At 44.7% G+C, this 20486-nt stretch overlaps 1 protein-coding gene across 1 annotated transcript in view; it reads right to left on the bottom strand.

The window, feature by feature from the left end:
* St8sia2 (ST8 alpha-N-acetyl-neuraminide alpha-2,8-sialyltransferase 2) overlaps positions 1-20486 on the bottom strand; it is a 71008-nt gene that overhangs the window by 23037 nt on the left and 27485 nt on the right. The window contains exons 2-4 of the mRNA XM_078051218.1: positions 11923-11985; positions 8055-8183; positions 4156-4413 (exon numbers count right to left, since the gene is read on the bottom strand). Coding sequence (XP_077907344.1) covers positions 4156-4413; positions 8055-8183; positions 11923-11985 — 450 coding nt within the window. The remainder of the gene's footprint in view (positions 1-4155; positions 4414-8054; positions 8184-11922; positions 11986-20486) is intronic.

The raw sequence follows: 20486 nt of genomic DNA, 5'->3' as shown, positions 1-20486 counted from the left end.
CTGAGGCACAGAGTGTTCCAATTAAGTTGCCCAAAGTCCCAGGGTTAGTAAGGGAACCACCAGGATTCGAACTCAGTTGTATCCGATTCCAAAGCCTATATAACTATTTCCAACTGAGCCCCACCCCCTTCATTCCTGCCCTCAGACCTTGCTATCTCTGATTGTAGCTAAATATTGCAAGGAAATAGAATTGCTGGAGGACACCTTCAGGAGCCCCTGCCACAGGCTGCAGAGCTTGGGGTGTTATTGCCAGCACATTATCCAGTCTGGGGCCACCTTGGTCTTAGTTACCTATTGCCCTTAAGCTGTGCTGAGCCAGGATTCCCAAACCTTTCCTGATGGCTAGGGCCTCCTCCAGACCAATCTCCAGTTCGTAAGAGCAGGGCCAGGTGGACTCAGTGAGGTTGAGACTTACTGAAGTCAACTGCAGGCCAGGAGGAGCTGCGGGGAGGCAAAGAAGGAAGCAGACAGCAGTGTAGGATGCCATCCTCTGGAAGGTGCTATGAAACCCCGAGGCACACGGGCTCCTGCTCACAGTGGAGGCTGGGAGGTTCAGGCTATTCCAGTGACCAAGTCTCAGTGAGGATGCCTGGGGGCTTGGGGGCAGGGGACAGCTGTGCCCTAAATGGATGCTTTAGGTGTACTTCTTCCCCACCAGGTGTAAACTGCTTCATTTATGGAGAAAGGACAGAGTCAGGAAAGGCTTACACCTGGTTTAGGCTCTCTTCTGTCCAAAAAATTCTGGGTGGGCTGTGAGAGGGCTTGATTCTGGGCAGAAAAGGAGTAAACCTTTTCCAGAAACAACCATATTCTTAGGTCTACACTGAGCCATCTGCAGAGTGGGGGAGGCAGGTGTATGGGCTCTGAAGCCAGACTGCCTGGTCCATGCCCTGGCCCTGGCCCTCACTAGCTATGTGCCTCTGGGCTTTCTGTGCCTCAGTTTCTTCTCTACAAATTGGGGATAAAATAAAATATGCCTGTTCTGCAAGAACTAAATAAGTTAATACTGGTGAGTGTGTAGAACAGCACATGGTACATGCTAAGTGCTCAGTGAGTGTTCAGGGGTGATCTGAAAGGTTATTTATCTGTGAAAGGTCATTTGCTGGTAGGATTCTCCCTGTGGAGGGGCTGTGCTTGTGTGTGCACATGTGAGCACACAATGAACTCTTGATCCCTAAACTTCCGGGAACTCCCCCCGCACATGGCCCTGAGTCAGCCATGGCCTCCTCACCCTGGCACTGCAGGCTCCTGTCATTCTCCTAGGACCAGCCCTCCTGCCCAGCCCGTCTCAGCAGCACCTTGTGCAGCCTGTGCTTGCTCAAGCCGTTGCCTCTCTGATCCCTGAACCTGTCTTTCTGCCTCTGTGATTTTCTTCATGCTCTTCCTTTCTCCTCCCCACTTTCGTTGGTCCAAGTCAGCCACACTCAAATGCCACGTCTTCCAGAAGCCCAGGAGGTGCCATGTTTTGCAAGCTCATTGTGTTTATGTGCTCTGTGTCTCACCAGAACCCCCGGCTCATGTTTCCCATTCAGTTTTCTTAGAGGGAGTAAGGTCCTATGTGTCTTTGAGACTCTCACACAAAGGAGGGACCCAGGGTAGACTGATTTAATTGAAGACTCAGATTAACACGGACAGAGACATCTCCATCAGGACTGTCATGGTGCCTGTCACCTTGGCAGAACCACGGGGAGCTTACTGGAATAGCGGTCTCATCCATGTCAACCACATGCAGGCCCTCCTCTGTGCTGCACACAGCTTTGGCCTGGAGGTAAAGATGGACATAGCCAGCTGGGTGCAGTGGTGCACACCTTCAATCCCAAGAGGATCACGAGTTCAAAACCAGCCTCAGCAAAAGTGAGGCGCTAAGCAACTCAGTAAAACCCTGTCTCTAAATAAAATGCAAAATAGGACTGGGGATGTGGCTCAGTGGCTGAGTACCCCTGAATTCAATCCCCAGTACCCCTTCAAAAAATAAGATGGCATAGCCACTCTGCTTTGGAGGAGCTCACAGTCTAGGTGCATGCGTGTGGTGGAGACATAGGGTGGACAAAGAATTAACAGTAAATGTGCCTCACCCTGTGGGACATGTTATCTGAGGAATTTCCAAATGTCATTCCTTTAATGCTTACAACCTCATACTCTCTTGACTGTGTGTGTGTGGCAATAGAGCATGCTATGGCCCTAAGTGCAGGCTGCATACCAGCAGCAGTGACATCCGCTGGGAAGCTTGTTAAAAATGAAGAGCCTTAGTCCCCGCTTCAGACCTGATGATTCAGACTTTTAATAAGCCAGGTGATGCACACATGTTCCCATTTGAAAAGTACTGGGCTACAGCCTGGACAGGATTCATAATGGAAGAACTCAAAACAAGCCCAGGTGACCCATTTTACAGACAGTTAAACTGAAGCCCCAAAAGACAATTCAAGTGCTGTGCTCTGAGCCATGTGACAAATGGGCATCAGAGCCAGAAACCACACTATTTACCAGATGTGCCAAAGAGGATGCTGTGAGCCAAAATGAGCCATTGCCTCCTGAAATTCCTGAGGCAGGGTTTGGTGGAACACAGAAAGCTTGCTGTTGAAAGTCATTTTCGTGGCAAAGAAAAGAGGCATGGCCTATATGTGTTCCATGAGACCAGCAAGGCCTCCTTCCAGCCTGCTCGGCACCTGGGAAGGAATCTGGCCTTACCAATAACACCCACCACACCTTTGCTCCTCTGGCCTTCAGTCAGAAAGATCCACCATGCTTCCTTCCTCTCCCCCCAACCAGTCTTTAGCCTAAAGGACTTTGAAAACTAAGGGCTAAGCCTTTGGTTATACCAGAGGCAAAGAGACCTGCCAAAGATGAACAAAATGGAAGCCACTTTGGCTACCAGACTGTGATAGCTCTCCAGTCCTAGGGGATACTAAGGTAATTAGACCTGTTCCTTCCCATGTCCTTAGGTTCAAGGAATTCTATGATCAGATCATTTCCCAAAGTCCAGGAACAAGACTCTCTTTGCATCAGGACAGTCCCAACAGAAACATGAGACACAGTGTGAGGTTCTTCCTGGGCCAGGAGCTATTTGGAATGAAATCTGAGGCTCCAAGTGTCCTACTTTTGACCAGGGGACAGCAAAGCCTTGTTTTCAAGTCTGAATGGGCTGGGGCCAGGTGTTCTTGGCCATGGGTCCAAACTGAGTCCAAACATCCCCAGAGACTGAAAAATGAGAACTGATATTTTAGAGAAAATGATGGTCAAGTACAAAATCCAAGTTTCTCTGTCACTCCCTCACTTCAGACTTTGACTACAGCATGATGAAGTTACTAGCAGAGTGCCACCCTCCAGGATGCTATAAAGAGCTTTGCCAATTTGGGACCAACAATCCAAGTCAGCCAGGAGATTTTCTTACTAACCTTTTGTGCCAGGCTCTGTTTAGAGGTTAACAAACTTTTTCTGAAAAGGTGTTAGATAATAAATATTTTCAGCTTTGCAGGGTATACACTCTCTGTGTTGCTTTAGCAACAATGCTTCAGCTCTGCCCAACTACTGAACTCTGCATCATGAAAAGAAAGCAGCCATTGACAATGTGAAAATGAGTCAGAGTGGCTGTGTTCCAATAAAACTTTATTTATAAAAATGGGGGTGGGGACGGCTGGATGTGGTGGTAAATGATTATCATCCCAGCAACTTGGGAGGCTGAGGCAGGAGGATCACAAGTTCAAAGCCAGCCTCAGCAATTTAGCAAGGCCCTAAATCACTCAGTGAGACCTTATCTCTAAATAAAATACAAAAAAGGCTGGGGATGTGGCTCAGTGGTTTTGCATCCCTGGATTCAATCCCCAGTACCCCACCCCCCAAAAAATATTTTTAAAAAACAACAGGCAGTTTGCTTCCCACTGCTCTGGGTTAGTGATTCTCAGCCTTGGCTGTGCACCAGAATCCCTGGAGCTCCCTTGGCCATACCTGCCCTGACTCCCTTATCCCCCAGATGATTTAATTGGTTGGAGGTAAAGTCTGGACACTGGAGACAAAGATCCTCAAGTAGCTCCCATGTGCATTCAAGGTTGAGAATAGGGACTAAGCCCACCAATGTGTCTTGTTTAATCTTTTGGGACAACTGCAATGCTCAGCGTCAGTATACCTGCTGCTCTGGGCACCAGTGCAGGTGGTTACCTGATGACGAAGCTGTGCATGTCAATCTCCTGCCCACAACCACTGTTCAGCAAGACCCCCGAGTTGCCCACAATGGCACAGGTCCGGAAGTGCTTGTTCTTCAGGGGCGAGGTTCTGGGGAGCAGCTCATACAGGTTCTGGGACACGTTCATTGTACTGTCACGGTCAAAGATGTAATGAATAATGTCTCCAGGCTTCAGGGTCCCCTTGAGGACGGAAATATCCTTCTCAGCATCCAAGAACTTTAATATTTGCTTCCTATGGAAACCAAACATGCATGAGGAAAGTCTCTATGTTGCCAGACCCACTTTGCCAAACCAGATTTTCCTGTCCTATGTCACTGTGTGGGGCTGCTGTACCCCAGCAAGCAGGTAGAGAATAACAAGAGTTCAGATACCCTCTAGGATGGGTTCCAGGACGGACAGAAGGCCCCAGGATAGAAGGAGGTCCACCATCCAGGCTTACGTATGGCACTGAATGTTCCTTGTCCCAGAAATGTTTTAGTTTGGGGTAAACTCAGACATTTGACCCCCCTGCATCACACTCCTCTCAGAAGGATTCAGTGCCACCATGTGAGAGGGAGTCCTGAACTAGGGACATTAAGCCAGGACGACACAGGCCTTCAATCCTCATTGGCTTATTTTCTTTCATGGAAGCCTTCCTGGGCAGAGAGGCCAAGTAGGGGTGAATGGGAACTTGGTACTGGGAGGGGTACCACCCCTTCCTCTCTGAGACACTGAGAAGGTGGCCTGCCACTTTGCTGGCTCGTCCATTGTATAGGGTGTGTCTCTGGCTCCCCCCACCTGGAATAGGATTTGTGAATCTCACCATCTCCCTGGTCCACAAAGGAGAAAGGCTCCTTTGTGGTGTTTCAGAACAAAGGTGATCAAAGGGCAGCTGTCTAGTCCTGGGTACCTTTGACTTAGAAGGCAAGTTCTAGAATCATCTAGAAAAGCCCAAGAGAAGGGATGGGCTTGGATTAGGGAAAGAAAGGGTGCCCTCATGGAATCCCCAGGGGAGTTTTACTTAAAACACACAGCCTTCTTCCAGGAACCTGAGCATCCCAGGCAGCTGCCTAAATTACCTAATGAATCTTCAGAGATAATTCAAGCCATAAAGAGAAAGGAATTGGCTACTCAATAAATAAAATAAATTTCATCTCCTGTGGTGAGCCCCTATCTAGACAGACCCAGGGATGCTGGCCTCCCTTCCCACAGAGCTTTGGAGGCACAGAATGCTCATGCTGTCTTCAAACGTGAGGATCTGCAGGATGGTTGCCCCATTGTACAAAGGGTGACGCTGAAGCCCAAGAGGCTGCTGGATTTGAGATGTGCACAGCCTGTGAATATCACAGGAGGCTGTACGATCAGTCACTTGAGAACTATGGAAACTTCAGAAGCTCCAGCTGACACCTAAGGCATCCTGATTCTGAGGGGGGCTGTGATTTGCCCAGGTGTGGGGGGCTCTCATATGGCCAAGGAGTACCTAAAACCCTTGGCCGGGTATGACATTCTCCATTCACTTGTCTTTCCACATTTGTGGCCCTGATCTCTTGCTATTATACAGGGGAAATCACCCTTGCTGAATAATTTGTTCCTTTTGATGGAAAACAGGTGCTATTTTTTTTTTAAAAAAAAACTAGGTTTACCAAGGATTACATAACTCGGCATATTCATATAGTTTGGAAATTACTAAAACCCTTGCAACTACTTACCCCAAAGTATTTAAAAGCAAAGAGAATCCCTAGAAAGCCCATAAATAAATACCTCTGTGAGGGAATTAATTTCTAACTAATTATGAGAAATGACTATCAATTATTAAGCATCATTGCAAATCACTTGCAGAATCTTTTATCATGAACAATTTTGGTGATTAACTGACTGAAATAGAGGGAGATTCCTTTTCCTTCTGGGTGAAAACACATTGTTCCTCTGAAGATAGCCGGGTGTTTCCAGGATCCCCATGGAGGCCACAGTCTGGTCTTGGAAAGCAAAGTGCGGGAGCGTGTGTGGGCAAGTGGGTGTGAGAGTGTGCACGTGTGTTTCTCTGCCCAGTGGCAAAAGGAAGGGCCAGAGAGAACTGCAGCTGGGGTTGTGCTGCCAGGGGAATTTCACTAATAGGTACAGCGGTGCTGTACATGGTGACCATTAGAAATAAATGTTCACCTCCTGACCCCAGGAACATGTGAACGTGACCTACCTACATTTGGAAATATGATCTTTGCAGATGTAATTAAATTAAGGATCTGGAGATGAGATCACCCTAGATTACCCAGGTGGGCCCTAAACCCAATGACAGTATCCTATGTGAGACAGGAGATGAGACTAAGCAGACCCTGTAAGAATGACCTCAGAGACTGGCATCTGCACCCCTGTTCTGTGACAACCCTCCAGTTTGCCCACGGTGAGCTGGAGCCCCCAGAAGCTGGAAGAGGCAAGAGGAGGGAGGGGTCCCTCACCTATAGCTCTTGGTGGGAATGTTCAGGATTTTGGCCTCCAGACCATGAGAGACTAATTTCTGTAGTTTCCAACCATCAATTAATGGTAATTTGTTGTGGCTGTCAAAGGGAACTATGTGGTGGTCTTGCTGACTCCAGGTGCCCTGGTCACAGGGGGCAGACTGACAAGGCTGGAGGACCTCCCCACACAGCCTCTGAGGAGACACTGAAGGAGTGCGAGGCTGGCGGATGGTGGAGTCCAAGGACATCTCTTTCAGATGGATTCCCAGCTACCTGACCCATAGATCTCATTCCTCTCTATTACCGTACCCCTCATGTCCTCAAACAAACCTCAAGAGCTAGGGAGTGGGGCACTTCCTACCTGAAGGAGCAACTCCCTGATGTGTGGCAACATTGCGGGTGCATATTCTCCACTCCTTCCCCATGCTGATGGCCTGGATGGCCATCAGAGCTCTCCTTAGCTGGTCCTGGTTGTCCTTCACCTTCATCTCCATCTCTCTATTCCTCACTCCTTGTTGGTGCTCCTGCGGCACCCAACACACACATCAGACTTCAATCTCTGTGCATGTGGGATGTGGCTTGGCACATCTGGAAAACTCCAAGTTGTCCTTCAAAGCCCGGTGCTCTAGACCAGCCTTTCCCGGCAGTCCTCTAAGACCCCTTGCAAAATGAAAGCGGGCTCCTCATTCCACCTCCTTGTTTCCACCTGTTGCTAAGATGCAATACCACCGAACGAGTATGTCCTCCTCTTCTGCCCTGTCTTTGCTTCTTTTTGTGTTTCTCTGCCTAACACTTCTGATTCATGTCAGCACCTTGGGATGGCAACACAATGCTTGGAAACAAATAGATTATACCGACTAATATTTGCTAGGTCAATCATGGCTACATCTAAACTAAGTGTCCAGAGATGTTGCAATTATAATTCTTCTCCACATTTCCTCAATCCTACTCTCTGGAGAAACAGACTTCTGTTTTCAGGATCAGGTGTCATGTCAGTTCCTGGGTCTCTCAGCTAAGGGTTTTTATTTTCATGTTGTGGGAGAGGGGCAGGCTTTCAAGCCACAAGAACTATGGGAGGGAACAGTTCACCATGGGCAAGAGGAGGACAAACAGGGGTGCAGATGACAGGCAGGCTGAAAGAGAAAGAGAGGCCACCTGTGGCCTCCATTTCCCAGGTGCTCTATGGCCCTAGCCTCAGCCAGGTATCTCAGCAGGGAGTTCCTGCCACCTCCTCTGCCCAATTTGCTATGTACACATGCCAGGTTGCTGGGCTCACTCTGGGTTTTATTTCCAATTGATCATTTACAGATGAAGCTTGTCTCTGCAGGAGGTAAACATTTTATTTCTATTCTACTTCTTTAGATGATGGAGAGGGACAATTTGCAGGCTTGCACTGGAGAAGGCCAAGCCTGCCTCTTGTCCTATAGGTAATTACCAGTACCTGATCCTCAGAGAGAGCGTCTGGTTGTGTCTCCATTTGGACGAAGCTGGCTGGATGTTGTGTTTAATGCTTTCATTACTTCTGTCAACGACAGCTGGAGATGAGGAGCCATTTATTACAACTTCGGCTCTGGAAAGAGGGAAAAAAATAAGTAAAGACGAAGGTAGACATGATCTGTTAGCATGCCAATGACAAGTCTAATAGTTTTGTTTTTGCACGAGCTTGAATGTAAACTTCAGAAGAGCAAAATTGCAGTTATTACCTGAGAAGCGAAGGAAGTCTATTTATCTTCTAGAATGCACAAACTCTCTCCCTCGGGTATAACCTACATACATTCTTAGAGACAGGAAGGGGGGTGATAATACTATTTTTCTACCCCTCCACCCTCAATGTTTCCTCCCAGTGAAACCTGGCAGTCACACCAGAATAGTAATGTTTCCTATTTAAGCTATTGATAAGAAACTCCACAAGTAACAGTTCTATTAGCTGCAAAGCATCATACAATGGCTTGCAAACTCAATAAAGAGAAGACAAAAGCTTATGCCAGGACAAGGTCTCTGTAGACTGCAGCTTCTCTCTCCTCCCCCACATTCCCATCACTCTTTTGTTGACACAAGAAACATCTGCCGGTGACAGAGTTATTTATGCGGTGTCTCTCTGTCCTACTAGAATGCAAGCCGGGAATCTCTCGTACACATTCCTACATTCCCTCATGGTCTAACATAGCAGGTGCTCAATAAATAAGTGTTGAATTTGACTTTGAAATTGATCCTGGGGGAGCTTGGAGTGGATGAAGGAGCTGACTGGCTTTGTGTGCCTGGGATGGATCACAATTCTGGGTATAAACCATCTTTCCACCTGACTCAGTAACACCGGGCATTAGAGGACTCACTTGAATTCACAGACGTGAAATCTATGCTAGTAGGTTTCTAAGAAACTAGGCTACAATTATATCTTTAAAGGCAGCACGAAAGCCAGGCTGCCTTCTGCTGTATGCACGCAGATGCATTTGGGTCACATCCGAAGTTCCTTTTGTCTGGGCTGACAGCAGGTCCTCCCAGTTAGAATGATAAGTGGATTTGTGATGCTGAATCCTGGGACTTTAAAGAGTCTAAACCAAACATCTCTGTCCTTTCCAAGTTAAAAGAGATGAAATCCTGTTAGTGAGCTCTAAACCCAATGTTTCCTTTTCCTTTTTTTTGCAGGTAGAGGAGAAATCCATGTGGGGGTGTATATATTGTCTCTCTCATTCCTCCCACTCACCCACCTCCATTCCTCAATACTCCTGTCTCCTCTGGATGCTACTACTCATCTCAGATCCAAATATATGTAACTTTGCAGAGGACAGACAATAAAAGGCAGGTGGACTTCTATCATGCAGTCTTAAAGGATTCTATAAGAGGAAACCGAAAAGCTGACCCTTTAGAATTCTTACTGTTTTCATGAAAGAAAGCAGAGAGTAGAGTGGAAGGATTTCATAAGCTGTGTGAATATGGATAAATCGCTTTACCGCTTGAAGCCATAGTTTCCCTATTTATGGAAGGAGAGTGAAGAAGAGGAAACTATCCAGCCCTGAGGTTTTAGAGTTCTAAAAGGACCACTGGTATTCCCTGCATGTACCACTGGCTGCTCTCTTATGAGGCTTCAGGAGGAACTGGTATGGCTGCATCCTTTTGATACTGCCTACTTCTGTGACCACAGGCAGGGGCAATGACCTTGGGATTATGGGTTCAGCAGTTATATCCCAATACCCTAAGCTTTACCACAATTTACAGTAGTATAAATGACAGAGATGCTGTAATGTTAGTGGTAAGGACTTGTTAGGACAAGCCTAAAGGGCTTGCTGATGCTCTCATAAGTGACCAGGGCCCAGCATCTCATGGCTTTAAGTGGATTCAGTCCTTGTGATGCTCCCCAGAAACTAGGGCATATTGCAGGGGCCCAGTGTTGCTCAGGAAAGAGGCACCTGCAGAGGTAAGCTATTGCAGAGGTTTGAAGAGGGGATCTGCTCAGAGACTTCCAGAAGGGCTTTTCAGACGTATTTGAGACACAAGGTGGTGAAAGCAGGAAAGGGGAAGAGATAAATGCTGCCCTGGAGAGCAGCCAAATCCCATTTCTGTCCCTACTTTCTACTGTAACCTTGGATGGAACCTTGCATTGCTGAAAAATCTTACTGGACTTACTGGACCCTGGCTCTGTCGCTACCTGGCTGTAGGATGTGGGAAAGTCACTTTGGGTTTCTGGCCTCTTCTTTGTTATATGTCTCACACATATCTCTCTTGTTATATGTCTCAGATATCCCCAGGGACTGCCTCTGTGAGGAGTTCTTGTGTGTTCTGTGTCATACAAACACAGCTGGACTGCAGAGCTGAAATATCCCACTTTAGTGAATGTGCCCTTCTGTTTTCAGTGCTCTCCCTGATCCCCTATGTGGCACCTGGGGTATGTTTCAGCCTTAAGCTGTGTCACTTCCCAACTCCCAAAACACACCCTGAGTCACCATTTTCTCATACCACAAACACACCCACAGTGATAATAACAAGTATCATTGGAGTATCTTCATAAACCCTTACATTCAATAATGTATTGCATTATTATTCTATTTGCATAGCAAGCTGAGGTGCAGAAAGTGACACTACTTACCTGGGGCCCTAGCTAGCAAACTCAGGAGCTGAATCCAGGGCTACCTGGCTTCCCAAGACAGTTTCCACCTCTCCCACTCAATAAGCCCAAACCTCTGCAAGTTACCATGGGGGCTCGGCCTTGAGGGGAAGGATCTTGTTTCTCCCAAAGGGGGCATCTTTCCACAGTGGAACAGAGAGGAATTTAGGCACACCTGGCCTTGCCCTTTATTTCTGTAATATTTGCATGGTAGCTTCAAGTGGTCAAGAGGTCACTCGAGATCTAGAAGCAACGATGTCAAGGACAAAAGGGGCAGTTTCTGAAGTCAGTCACACAGGGTCAGGGACAGATGTACTTGATAGGTCTCTTAAGGTCAAAAGAGCCAAGAAAAAATATGGAAAGGCAAATAACAAACTTGTCTTCTGAATAATATGACCTCTCATTCCCAGCATGAATAAAATAAGACATTTAGAAGCAAGACAAAAACTTCAGTTCGAGCAGTGGCCTTTGTTTATGTCAAGTATCTTGGCACTTCCTCCATTGCTCCTTCAGCTTGGGCTTCTGAGACTGAAGGTCAGAGGTATGGGGCACTTGTCATTGGTGGAGAAGGGGACTTAGAAGCACAGTGCAATCACAGCCAGTGGCAATCCTGGGTCTGTTGGCTTGCAAATTATCTGCATGCTCCCCTGCATCAGTCTGTGCCTTAGTCAAGCTCTGTCCCAAGGCTTCCAATGTAGCATCATCACATCACATAAGACAATAAAGCTCTTTCAGAATTCAGAGTGCACCTTCAATGATCAGGGTTAACATTACTGAGTTGACTCCCTACATATTTTAAGGGGTCTCAGCAAAGATCTTGAATGTGTTATTTCCATCTTAACCTCCTGAACAAGCCATCTACCACAATAAAACTGGGTTAAAGTCCTGGTTTCCTTCAGGGTCTCCACCGCTCAGCAAAAATGCAAGTTTCAAGTAAGTTCATTGGTGGCCCAAGCTCTACAAAGTAGGTAGGCTCTTCTCCAGAAAGTAACTCTTAGCCATCTCCACAGCCTCTGGACCTTAGACCATTTCATGTGATCTTTCATCGACAGCTTCCCCCCAAAAGTGATTAGGGAAATGCAAAACCAAAGTGAAATGAAACAGATCTATTTGCTAAGTAAGAAGGGCACCATCCAGCAAAGAGGAGAAGCAGATTAATAGCTGCCTTACAGCAAAAACAAATGAACACAAAATCTAATTTACAAACCTATTAGATTTGCTATGTAAGCTGTTCACAGCTGATCTGATTGTACCTCTGCCTCCAGAATTCCTGCAAGACAAAGGAAATGCATTATTTATAAACCCAGTTCTTCCTTGCAAAGCCCTCTTCAATCACCAGGAGACCCCATAGCTCACCTGGAGGCCTACAGAGGGAGAACGAGATCTCACTCTGGATTCTCCAGAATGGGCAACATCCTGGTCCCAGCCATAGCCCAGGGGGGTGGGCCTCCCAGTTCCTCCCCTGCTTCCCATTTGAACCCTTAGAATTTGCACCAAAGTTCTCATTTGAGATTCCCATTTGAGCCTGGAAATAAACCCCATTGGAGTTGGTCTCCCTCGGTTAATCACACAGGACAGCAGGATTCAGCATGACTCAGAGTCTGTTTTAACATGACTTAGCCTTTGCTCTTGCACGGTGCAGCCTCTATTCTAGCACTACTAAGCACTCTTCAACACCTGCTTTAACATGACTCTGCATCTGTTTTAGCATGACTCAGCTCCTTCCCACTGTTGCTTTCATTCATACGTGGTAAGATGTCTACCACAAATGCCATAACTTTATTCTCTTTTATTGCTGAGTAATATTCCATTGTGTATATATGCCATATTTTTTTTTATCCATTCCTCTACTGAAGGGCATCTAGGTTGGTTCCACAGTTTAGCTAATGTGAATTGTGCTGCTATAAACATTGATGTGGCTGTGTCCCTGTAGTATGCTATTTTTAAGTCCTTTGGGTATAGACCAAGGGGTGGGATAGCTGGGTCAAACGGTGGTACCATTTCCAGTTTTCCAAGGAATCTTCATACTGCTTTCCACATTGGCTGCACCAATTTGCAGTCCCACCAGCAATGTTTGATTATACCTTTTTTTCCCCACATCCTCACCAACACTTATTGTTGTTTGTCTTCATAATAGCTGCCATCCTGACTGGAATGAGATGACATCTTAGAGTAGTTTTGATTTGCATTTCTCTAATTGCTAGAGATGATGAACATTTTTTCATATATTTGTTGATTGATTGAATATCCTCTTCTGAGACGTGTCTGTTCAGGTCCTTGGCCCATTTATTGATTGGGTTATTTGTTTTTTTGGTGCTTAGCTTTTTGAGTTCTTTATATAACCTAGAGATTAGTGATCTATCTGATGTGTGAGGAGTAAAAATTTGTTCCCAAGATGTAGGCTTGGTGACTGTCTCATAGTGGGGTAGGGAGGGGAAGCATGGGAGGAATAGATGAACTCTAGATAGGGCAGAGGGGTGGGAGGGGAAGAGAGGAGGCAAGGGATTAGCAATGATGGTGCAATGTGATGGACATCATTATCCAAAATACATGTATGAAGACATGAGTTGGTGTGAACATACTTTATATACAAACAGGGATATGAAAAATTGTGCTCTATATGTGTAATAAAATTATAATGCATTCTGCTGTTATGTATTTAGAAATAAAATCAATTAAAAAAAGAAATAAGATTTCTAGAAAGGCTTTCTGATATGCAAGAAGGAATGGTGAGTGAAATATTGAGAAGTGTGTGAGTAAATAAAAATAGTGTTGACTAATGAAAAAAAAAAAAAAAGATGTCTACCACATTCTCTCCCAACCTGAGACACCAGAACTTCAACAGAGGCAGCAAGATTAACTCAGCAGTTAAAGATTAACTCAATAACCAACTGTGACAACAATTTGCTTTGTGGTAGCTGGATAAATAATGTTAATGGTGTCACCTTGCAAGGGGTTGGGGCAGGAGGAAGGTGGGGAGGGAATCCTTTATTCTTTCCTTTGGTGGAGAAGGTTTTGGAGGAAAAGTGTTCTAAGGCCCTTTCCAGTCCCACCTTCTACTTAACTCTGTCAAATTCCATTGCCTGACACACAGTTTCATCACCACACTTTGCTATCATGCAGGTTCAGGGCAGATGAATGTACGTGTCCCTGGGACCCCACTTTGTGTCCCGCGTATGTTTTAGAAAAGTTGTACGTAAGACTAATTATTTTTAATAATTAAAAAAAACATTTCCCACCAATTTACAGAGTGTGTGGTTTAGGGAAATACTTTGTAGTTTACTCATTTTTTAAAGGTCTATTTAGCCTTTCAGTCAAGGTATTGATGTGGCCCAAAGAAACAATTACAATCCCTCAGAAGCCATGCATTTGTAGGAACTCTATGATTAAATGAGAATTCTTTGGGGCAAAGTTAAGGTCTAGTTACACTGATTTTTGAGTCTGGATTTTTCTAGCTGTTTTCCTTAGAATTAGGGTACTTATGTATATGTATGTGTGTGTGTGTGTGTGTGTGTGTGTGTGTGTGTGTGTGTTTACATACGCGTGTATTTTCTGGATATATTGAAATGTCTTTTCAACATTATTTGGCAACAGGCAATATCCTCCCATTTCACAGTCAGATGTCTGGACAACAGGACAGGACTCACCAGTGTCTTATCCTGGTGTCCCTTTAGATTTTAAATTTCATCCCCCCAAATCTAGTTCTCAAAGACACAGTACCATTTTAATTTAACAGCCGCTACTCAGTTGATCTCTCTCCTTTTCCCGTTGGGAGGCAGAGCTCTTGTACTGTCCAGTTGGAGTCTGGGAATGCTCAGCCAGTTCTGGCCCTTGTAACCAGAGTCCACTCAGCTTTGCTGGGTGTGCTGCCCCACAGGTCATCATCCTTTCACACCCAGCCCTGCAACCCCAGCCCTCAAAATCAGCCCTCCTTGTGGAGATAACCTGCTAGGTCAGATATCAAGCTGAGTATAATAATTAAAAGCACAGTAATAGCCCAAGTCTAATGAAAGGTTAACGAGGCAAAAGAGATCACCCAGAAAAGCTGCATTGAAGAATTGATGTGTGATTAAAAAATCATTGTCAAAGAGAATTCTAATTACTGGTTTGGAGTAGCTGGTTAACAATCTGAGGTGAGATGGGAGGAAATCAGTTTGGCCCCCTTCTCTAGACAGCAGAACAAGCTTTAAAGGGATTTAGCCAGTGTTTCCCAAACTTCAGTGATTCCCACTTCCCTGTGGACAGCTTTCCCTATTTATCACCCACACACTGTCAATGACTTAACTTTTAAAAAAGGCTCATCTTTTCTCTCCTTGTTTATTTTCCCGTTCCCCTCACAAGGGGTAGAGAGAGAAGATGGGAGGGGAGGGGAGGGGGGGATAGTAGAGGATAGGAAAGGTAGCAGAATACAACAGTTACTAATAGGGCATTATGTAAAAATGTGGATGTGTAACAGATGTGATTCTGCAATCTGTATTTGGGGTAAAAATGGGAGTTCATAACCAACTTGAATCTAATGTATGAAACATGATATGTCAAGAGTTTTGTAATGTTTTGAACAACCAATAAAAAAATAAATAAATAAATTGATTAAATAAAAGTTTTAAAAAAAAGGCTCATCTTTAAAAATTTGCCCTTATCCTAAACAATTCCATCTGGGAAACACGGGTTTGACATCATGATTACATACTCATTTAAAAAACTCTCAAAAACCATAAATTCAAAAATATTTACCACGGAATTCCTAAAATCATCTACATTATCACAAGGAGTACCAGGAGTACCTGCACACCCTTGGGGGAAGGACTGGATTGAATAGTTAAGTATTTAAAGGAGGCAAACCATAAGAAATTAATAGAAAAAGAAGGGTAATACTTATTGAGTCTCTGATGAAGATTGATGAATGTATGTGAAAGACTTTTCTTTTTTTAATTCAGAAGGATACAAAGAAATAATAGAGAATGGAGACAGATCTGATTTCATAAAAACCTAAAACTGCTTATTCAAAAAGCAAACCTCAATAAGCCCAGCTCAGTGATTCTTCCCAAATCTAGGAGTGCTCCAGGTGAGGCCAACACTGCACCCAACTGAATTTTTTAAAATCATTCATTTTATAAAAGTTTCTTGATGAATACCCATTTGGGATTCTAGCAAAGCTGGACATATACAGGTTTTGCTCTCATGCAGTACAGCTTTAAGAGATGATACAAAGATCCATTCTTCTTGTTTTTGAGTCAGTTCCCCATTTGGCCTCACTAAGGTATAATCGACAAATAGAAATTAAATATACAGTCAACCCTCCAAATCCATGGCTTCAACCAACTTCACATCAAAAAAAAATTTTTTTTTTAAAATTGCTTCTGTACTGAACACGTACAGACTTTTTTCTTGTCATTATTCCCTAAACAATACAACATAACAACTACTAACATAACATTTCCATTAGATTAGGTATTCAAAGTGGAGATGACCTCAAGTATTTCAAAGAATGTGTGTAGGTTATATGCAAATCCTGCACCATTTTATGCAAGGGACTTGAGCATCCCTGGATTTTTGTATCTGCAGGGGGTCCTGCAATCAATCACCCACAGATACTAAGGACTCTGTGCATTTATGATTTACAATGTGATGTTTTGATATATGTATACACGTTGTGAAATGATTAAATTAAACTAATTAACATATCCATCATCTGACTTGTCATTCTTTGATTTTTTTTTTTTTTTTTGGTGTTGGTGAGAACACCGAAGATCCACCTGATTGCATTTCTCAAGTATACAATACAGTGTTATTCGCTATGGTCGCCACATTGTACACGAGATCTCCAGAACTTATTCGTCCTGAAACTGAAATTTTGTACTCTTGGACCAACATTTCTCCTCCCCTGCCTCAAGCCCCTGACACCCAAGTTGAGAGGGAACCAAATGTCCTGCTAACACCTGGCTCCTCTTTCTCTTTTGGAAAGCTGAAGCCTGCTGACTTGGGCATCGCAAATCCCTATATTTTTTATATCCTGTATTTTCACCAGTGCAGGGGTTTCCAACTTTACCTCTCTCAATATTTGGGTTAGGGTATTTCTTTTTTGGTGGGGTTGGGACTGAGGGTGCTATCTGTGTGCTGTAGGATACTCGGAAGCATCCCGCCTCATCCACTGGGTACCACGGGCAGCCCACAGTGTGACGATGAAAATCACCTCCACACATCACCAGTGTCCCCTGGGGCCGTGGGGAAATGGCCTTCAATTGAGGACCTTTCCTCTGACTTTTGGTTTTCATCTGGTGCCTCTCAGAAGCCAGATCCCCCATTCCACCCTGTTGGCCAGCTTATCCATAACACCATTCCGTGCTGACCCCCAAACCCAGCCCCTGCACCTCCCTAACAACCACCCTGAGTTTCAGTTTTCAGCTACTTTTCCCTTCTACTCCCAGAGCACTCCACTCCGTTACAGCATTTGTCACCTTGTTTTCATAGTTAACTATTTCACAACCCACAGATTTAAAGAAATCCTGCCCTTTACACAGTCTAAATGCCTCCTCTTACGGTTGAGAGAGTACCGATCGAGGCCTGGGTTTGTATGCCAGAGTCAGCTGCCTGGGCTGCTCCACCCACAGGGTAACTGCTGACAATAGGATTCACTATGTCTTTTATTTTTTGTGTTCTGATGCATTGACATCTGGGGCCTTGATGACCCTGGAGGGATTACTAGGGTTAGCCAAGTCCTGGAAACAGTAAAGGACTGGCCTGGGAGTATGTCTTTCCAATACAAATCTGCCAAGCCACAGCCCATAACCCCACCAACTCATTTATTGGGCTGTCTCTCAGGGCCACTATTCTCCTTCTTTAATCACTGCAAGGCAAGATTCCAGGCAACTAGGGACAGCCCCCAAACCCCAGAACCCATTAGAATTATTCCAACTAGCCAAACCTAAGTCTGCTTACCCTCCCTTGCCCGTTTCTTCCTATGGAAACCTCAAAACCTCAGTAAAGGCTCCCGTCAGTTTTCCCCCCTCCCTCTGCCTCCTGGTCTACCCTGGTCTTCCCTGTGTGCCCCGGCCATGACTTGGTATGCTGTCCCCCTCCTCCGGGGGTCCAGGAGTATAACAAACCATTTTTTTCAATGGCAGTCATCTCTTGATTTATTGGCCTTCCCACACCTAAATAATAATGAAACCTATATTAAAACGGGGCAGGACCCTGTCTTGTTCACTTTTGTAGCTTTGCACAATGCACATGACCTGGCCCAACTGGGGCTCTGTGGATCCAGTTGAACTTCAACCTTAAATGAAGGCTTTCTGGAGTCTTCCCTGAAGTTAGCATCCCTGTTCCTGTAGGTTCATGAAGTCTGTGCCGTGATGATAGGATGGGGAAGACCATCTTTCAAAGAAAGACTGCAGAAGTTTGGCTTTAGAATGAATCACATGACTTGACAAGGGATTTTTTTTTTTTTTTTTACTAATTAGATTTTGTCTCAAATGTTATTAAAATAAGCTGCTACCTGCTTGGTTGAGTGACAGAAGATGATCAGGTGAGAAAAATTTGCTAAAGATAATTCGCAAAGTGCTGAAATCATACAAACACAGATGCTCAGATCATCCAAATGAGAAAATATATGGGAAGGCATTTTGCACACTATAAAGAACTCCATAAAACAAGGTCTAATATTAGTAATAACAACTGTCCATTTGACCCTTCTACAATATTTCCAGCCATAGTGATGACAGAGGTTGAGCACTTTAAAGGTCTCCATTTTATAAAGTCAATTTCTTTCCTATCACAGACATGATAGTCCTTCCTAGTAGAGTGTATACTGTAAACTAAGGCAATAAATAAGAACAGTTTGATAGCAAAACATAACACCCTGCACAGTTGGATCTGTTTTTTGTGAAAAGCAATTAGCAAACCTGAAAACTGGTTAGCTCTTCATCCGAGCCCAACTGGTTTTTTAAATTCTTATTTTGTCTGTTACTATTTTAATTGACAAATTCTAAGTGTATGCATTTGTGGGGTACAATGTGTTTTTCTCATCCAGTCCACCACGCACAATTGTGTGCAGGCAAGGTAAAACGCACCGTCTCGCTGTGTTAAGAGTTCCCCACGTTTGCAGTCTTTCACTGGAGAGTTGGGCTCAGAAAATGCACTTTCAGGAGCTGACAGCTTTAATTAAGAGTCTGGACCCAACTTAAACACTTGATTAGTCTTGAGAGTAGGAGATTAAACTAAAGCACAATTCATGGATTTGCAGATGGTTCTTCCTTCACATTTTTTGGAAGATACTGAATGCTTTTTTTTCTAATTTGTGCATAAAAACCACTGCCTGCAGAGACACCAGAAACACTATAAGTGTATGGCCCCATGGACATGTGGTAGGGAGAAAAGTGGTGAAAAGGATGATTTGGGGTGAATTTCATGAACTGAGCTAGGGTTAGGAGTTTTATTTTGTTTCAAAGGATTTGTCCCCCAATTTTTTATTGTCGTAAAATACACACAAAATTTACCATTGTAGCTTTTTTTTTTTTCAGTAATTACTGGGGATTGAACCCAGGGATGCTTTACCACTGAGCTATATCCCCAGCCCTTTTAAACTTTGAGACAAGGGTCTCACTAAGTTGCTGAGGTTTTTGCTAAATTGCCAAGGCTGACCTTGAACTTGTGATCCTTCGGCTTCACCAGCCTGAGCTGCTGCAGTTACAGGCATGCACCCCCATGGCTGGCTCTATTCTAACCATTTTTAAGTGTGCAGTTCAGTGGTATAGCTATATTCATATTGTGCAGCAATTACCATGATCCCTCTCCAGAACTTTTTCATCATCCAAACAGAAACTCTGAACTCATCAAGCAACTCCCTGCCCCGTTACCTCAATTCCATTCTCTCTTTACCTTTATGAATTTGCTTATTCAAGACATTTTTTTTTGGGGGGGGGTACCAGGGATCGAACCCAGGGGCATTCAAGCACTGAGCCACATCCCCAGCCCAATTTTTGTATTTTATTAGAGACAAGGTCTCACTGAGTTACTTAATACCTTGCCGTTGCTGAGGCTGGTTTTGAACTTGCTTTGAACTTTGATCCTCCTGTCTCAGCCTTCGGAGCTGCAGGGATTACAGGTGTGCACCACCACACCTGCCCTTATTCTAGATATTTTACATGGGTAGAATCACACAGTATTTTTTCCTTTGTATCTGGCTTCTTTCATTTAATGTCACGTTTTTCAAGTTCATTCACATAGCTTGGATCCAAAGGCTGGCGTTTTATGAGACAGGTGTAAGAGGCAGAACATCATGTTCTCTGGAGGGAAAAGCACTCCCTACTCCCTGCAGTGTCCAGAGCTAAGGACCTGTGATTTGAAGGCAGAAGAGGGCCCAATATTTGACTAGTATGTGGTGGCTCAGGGGATCCTTGCCCAGAGCTCATCTGGCTAGAAGCTTTCTGAATTTGTTGCCAGCAAATTGAGCTCTGCTGCCCATCTCCTCCTCCCTTTGAGGAGTTGCCTGTACTTGCTCCGAGCACGAGGCCTCAGCCTTGAGTAACCCAGGGTGGGTCCTCACTAGGAGATTGGCAATGATAACTTCATCACCTACTGTGAGTGGGAGGCAGTTGGCATGAGTCCTCCCCTGTAATCTTTGCAGTTCCTTCTGGGTTGGTCCCAGTGAGACGATTACTGACCTCATGGTATGATCAGCACTAATGGAGACTTTCTTCTAAACCTCCCAGTCATCCTGGCTCAAGGAATTTTCAGTGGTTACTGCTGGGTAGTCCTCGATGGAAGCCTTAT

This window comes from Ictidomys tridecemlineatus, chromosome 5 (assembly GCF_052094955.1).
Source record: "Ictidomys tridecemlineatus isolate mIctTri1 chromosome 5, mIctTri1.hap1, whole genome shotgun sequence".
Lineage (NCBI taxonomy): Eukaryota > Metazoa > Chordata > Mammalia > Rodentia > Sciuridae > Ictidomys > Ictidomys tridecemlineatus.
Note: the sequence above shows the minus strand (reverse complement) of the source record. Positions and strands in the feature narration are given on the sequence as shown.